Source organism: Nematolebias whitei, chromosome 14 (genome assembly GCF_014905685.2).
Source record: "Nematolebias whitei isolate Nwh7 chromosome 14, NemWhi1, whole genome shotgun sequence".
In the NCBI taxonomy this organism is placed as follows: domain Eukaryota; kingdom Metazoa; phylum Chordata; class Actinopteri; order Cyprinodontiformes; family Rivulidae; genus Nematolebias; species Nematolebias whitei.
Window position 1 is genome coordinate 16320419 of NC_056511.1, and position 4762 is coordinate 16325180.

Genomic DNA, 4762 nt, shown 5'->3' on the forward strand with positions numbered 1-4762 from the left:
AAAATAAACTACTACTTACTACTTGTACTACTATTCCTACTTTGTGGTTTTTCACTTATCGCAGGTCTTCAGAGTACGGATCCCCCGCGATAAACGAGGGACTACTGTATTCTTTTGATGAAATTTACTTTAAACCGTTTAAGATAATTGTCAACATCTTAAGACAAATTGTCCTGTGATTTGTACCTGCTGAGAGAGAGAGTGGGGCATCGTAGGCATAGCAACAGCTGCTCCCGGCGTCATTCCTCCCAAAGAGAACGTCATGCTCTGAGAAGCACTGAGTGTTGCATGTGGACTGGTCAGTTGATTGTTAACTCCGCCCATCAGGTCCAGAAGCTCAGCAGACGGTGGAACAGTGGTGGACTTAGAGGCTGGTGTCGTATTCGACTGGCTGCTGCCAAACAGGTCAGCCCCAGGCTGGGATGGACCAGAGCTAGAAGCCGGGGGATTTCCTGAAAAGGAATTCCAGTCACCAAATTCTCCATTTCCACCGGACGGCACAGCAGCTAATAACAAGACAGTAACGGCTGATTCATGTTTATTTTAAGCATAGTAGAAAAAAGTAAAAAAATAAAATAAAATAAAAACTTGTAGAAAATAATAATTATAAAAATACCTAACAGCTATAACATACACAACAGAAAAACCTAACAATGTCTCTGAAATAGAGTTATTATAAAGTATTTTTTTAAGTATTACTGAAAAAAAAAAAAAGAGGATTAACTCAAGATTTTGCTACAAAACATAAGGATATGCTGCATGATTTTGAGAGTTTTATGATAATGATTTCAAACAGTTGAGGTTTCTTATAGCACACGCCAACAAAGAAGATGTTTACCTGTGGAGGTGGGGAGGCTTGCAGAGGCCGCAGGTGAGGAAAAGTCAGCAAATCCTCCAAAGAGGTCTGAACTGCCTCCTGAATGAGTGGACACAAATATACATTTCTACAAAAAAACAGAACTTCCTTTTTTAATCAAAAAGCTTGTTGTAGTTACCTGCTGCTGCGCTCTCACTGGATGAAGGGTCAATCACTAACAGGTCAGCCAGTCCACTACTGGAAGATCTGTTGACTGTTGACTGAAGAGAGTGGGATACAGGAAGAGAACAATAAATGTGTAAACAATGAATATCTGTGCCATGTTAGAATCAAAAACCTGTGAAGACCTTTTCTTCGGGGCTCTTGTCTCCTGTGTAGTGCGCTGCAGCACCCAGGTCCAGCGTCTTGCAGTTTGCTGCTCCGCTGCGTTTCCGTGTGGTGGTGGTTGTGGTTTCTGTTGCTTGTGTGATCTGGATGCTCTTTGTTGTGACAGTTTCCTCTTCGTCTTTGAACTCGACTGTTTCCTGCCTACTGTTTCTTGATGTTCTGTCCTCCTCGTTGTCACTATGGCAACCAGATGATTTTTAAAAAAAAATCAGGAGCTGAAGATGAGATGAAGCTGTTCTTTAGTTGCTCTGCTGTTACAGTATGTCTAAGAGTGATGTCCTCTTGTTCTCTGTATATTGCTGGTTATTAATATAACTGTTCATTTATTTTAGAAAGGTTTAAATATGTTGCAAACCAGTCAAACCGGCTGGAAAGTGAGGCACATTTTTCATTACATTACACTAACTAGTTTGCCACAGCGATAAAAATAAACCTACAATTAATCAGATTACTTTTTTAAAAAGCATTAATTTAGGAAGTATTAAAATGTTGACCTGATTCTGTCAGGAGAGTCATCCCGTTCCTTCTTTCTGAACTTATTGAGTGTGTCGTCGATGGTGCTGCCGATCTTATCACCGATTTCTCCGAGCTTCTCACTGAAAGGGAAAGCTCCTCTGCTCTTGTCCCAGTCCTCATCCCACTTACTCCGATCCAGTTCATTAGCTGGAAGTAAAAAATCAGGAAAATAAGAATTCATATCAGTGATCAAGTGGCATAAACTTCCCATTTTCAACTAAATGCAGTATTTAGCACACACTGAATTTGATCTGCACTGTTTTTATTACTTTTATTGATCTTAATGTTTTAACAACTGTTTTTATGTGTTTAAATGTTCTTGATTTTATATGTACAGCACTTTGTGGCAGCTGTGGTTGTTTTAAAGGGCTTTATAAATAAAGTATTATTATTATTATTATTATGAATATATCTATTTTAGACCCATTTACAACTGTTTTGCTGTCGGTTTACAATTTATTTTTTTACACTTTTCCAATTTTATATATATATATATATTTAATCCTGTTAATGTCAAAAGACCTCAAGGAGCTACTTACAATTCTTAAAGGTGCCCCCTCCTCCACCCATGCTCTCAGAAGACACTCCGATGTATTTATCTTTGTTCTTCTTTGCTTTCTTCCTCTCCTCTCTAAGTCTGTCATCATCTTGGATGAACTCCACCATCTCCTTCACCTTCTGACGCACATTGATACCCTGATCCTTACCATTCTCATCTGTATACAGACACAAGAACACAGTTATAAAAGATATCTAAAGCAGCAGAACTAGTAGCCAACTTGCAAGGTCACTGATACTCAACGGTAGATTTGTGACAACCTGCCTCAAAAATCACTGTTGTTTACTGGAGTTTAATTCAATTCAATTCAAAAATACTTTATTAATCCCAGAGGCAAAACAACATGAAATGCTGGATTTTTGGCAAACTTTAACACAAAATACAAATATACAAAGAAGATTTAAGAGTTTAATATGTATTAAGAAGGCTGTTTTTCTTAGATTCACCAATGAAGTGGTAATTTTCTAGAGATCGCAGGTCGTAGATGTGTTCTCTGGCGCTGGTTACAACTCTCTCAGACCCATTCCTGATCAGATAGGCCAGCAGGAGTAAGGCCTGCAGAAGAGAGAATTAAAAAAGAAGTGAACATGATCTGTTGCCAAGAAATTTAAATTCATAATGCCAGTAGTTGTCAAAATATGCTACTATTCAATGTTTTGGGTTAGAATGTTTACATCATTAAATGATCGTTTGGAGGCAATACGACTCAAAATGATCTGGGTTTGTGTCAGAAAACAACAAATAGCCTTTTTTAACAACTAAATTTAATGATCAGTTGCAAAAATTCTCCTGCGAAGAGTTCAGAATATCTCGACGCAGCTCATTTGCACATGATCTTAGACTTAACTTTTGCTTTAGTGCTGGAGTTCCTTTCCATAAAGAATACTTCTGTTAATTCTCATCTTTACAGTTTTTAATTGTTTCCATTCAGAAGTCAACCCAGCATCTCTGATTCAGTAGTTCCTCATCGAACTCTGTTTACATATGGGGATTATTTTAGACTGAATATCTGTCGTGTGCCAAGACTGTCCAAATGGTACACAAATTGTTGCTATAAAAATATATATTGAGTACGTTTCTTTCGGCTTCTCCCTTCTTCAACACAGCGAGCGAACTCGCATGAAAGATTTGGCAATTTGTTTTATGCCAGATGCCCTTCCTGACGCAACCTGGACTCGAACCCGCATACCTCAGGATTATAAGACCATGGCACTGACCACCAGCCACCTGCTTTAAAATCAGAATCTACTTTATTGTCATTGCACAGTTAAGCACGGCGACAATTCATTCCAGTGCAGCCGTCCAACAAGGGTAGACGGAAATGCATGGAGGGCTGCAGCTTCGTGTGAAGTGCTGCTCTTATCACTTAGATTAAAAAAAGGGAATAAAAACATGAGGAAAGAAGGTTTAAAAAAGATCTCTCACACTGTGTCCTTGACACAAATTGCTCCTGGAGAATATGTAAATCATGAAGCTCTGCCCCTCCCCGCTCTCCCCTCTGAACTGGCTGATAGACACTGTGCCATCTTTATCAGGACTATGGAACTTCCTGGTTGTGTTCACGGACAATCTCACCATCTTGTCAGCTCCCTCCCCCCCTGCAAAATGTCTTATATCGATGTTGCTGCTGAGGTAGTTTTTTTTGCTACCTTACACAAAAAATTTATGTATATTAAAAAAAAAACACTGCGGCTAAAAATAACACGGACACAGCTGCCAACCAGATTCATACCTTGTAGACTCGTCTCCAGTTTTTCTTGTTATCTTTCAACATCCTGGTCCACAGCATGTTCATCACCTCTGGGAACTGCTCGTACATAAACGTAGCTCTATGCACAAACACACAACCAAAATTAATGTTTTACAATTCAGATATAAAAAGAATACGTAAAACACAACAGAATCAGAACATATTCTAACATTTTTCCATGACATTAGGTCACAGTGCAAATCATCTGCATCCTTATGACAGCAAACATGCATCTAAACCAGGCGTAGGAGTGTTTCACATACTTGGCTATTTCTCCCATGAGTTGCCCAGAGGGTCCCCAGGGGTCATCGTTGGTGGCTTCTCTGACCTTTGACTCAATCTCAGAGTAGTTCATAACCACATTAGTGCTGTTGGCAGAAACAAATACTGCGTTCAGAAACGACAGTGAAAACGCCATCATTTATATCAGGATCAAATAAATACAGGTTTTCCTCCCATTTTTATTTCTTTTTAATTGTTGTGGTCCAGTTGCCTCTGCTGGAGGTTCTCTGTGCTGTTTGACAATTTACTCGCCCTGTTTCCTGAGACAATCTTTTATGCACATTTTTTTGTTATTTTATGTACAACCAGACACAATGGATGTAGATTAATACATGAGAAGTAGATACATTTTTTGAGCACATCAATTATTTAGGAAATTAAATTTTAAAGCAATATGAAAACCAGAAAGCATAGTTTCCACAAATAATAGAGGTGGTTGGTTTATATATAT

At 38.7% G+C, this 4762-nt stretch overlaps 1 protein-coding gene across 1 annotated transcript in view; it reads right to left on the reverse strand.

Annotated features, from left to right (window-relative positions):
* Positions 1 to 150: 150 nt before the first annotated feature.
* LOC119420857 (clathrin interactor 1) overlaps positions 151 to 4762 on the reverse strand; it is a 218685-nt gene continuing 214073 nt past the window's right edge. The window contains exons 2-10 of the mRNA XM_037688280.1: positions 4293 to 4397; positions 4012 to 4108; positions 2726 to 2834; positions 2260 to 2436; positions 1699 to 1867; positions 1165 to 1381; positions 996 to 1077; positions 839 to 916; positions 151 to 506 (exon numbers count right to left, since the gene is read on the reverse strand). Of these exons, the coding sequence (XP_037544208.1) occupies positions 151 to 506; positions 839 to 916; positions 996 to 1077; positions 1165 to 1381; positions 1699 to 1867; positions 2260 to 2436; positions 2726 to 2834; positions 4012 to 4108; positions 4293 to 4397 (1390 nt within the window). The remainder of the gene's footprint in view (positions 507 to 838; positions 917 to 995; positions 1078 to 1164; positions 1382 to 1698; positions 1868 to 2259; positions 2437 to 2725; positions 2835 to 4011; positions 4109 to 4292; positions 4398 to 4762) is intronic.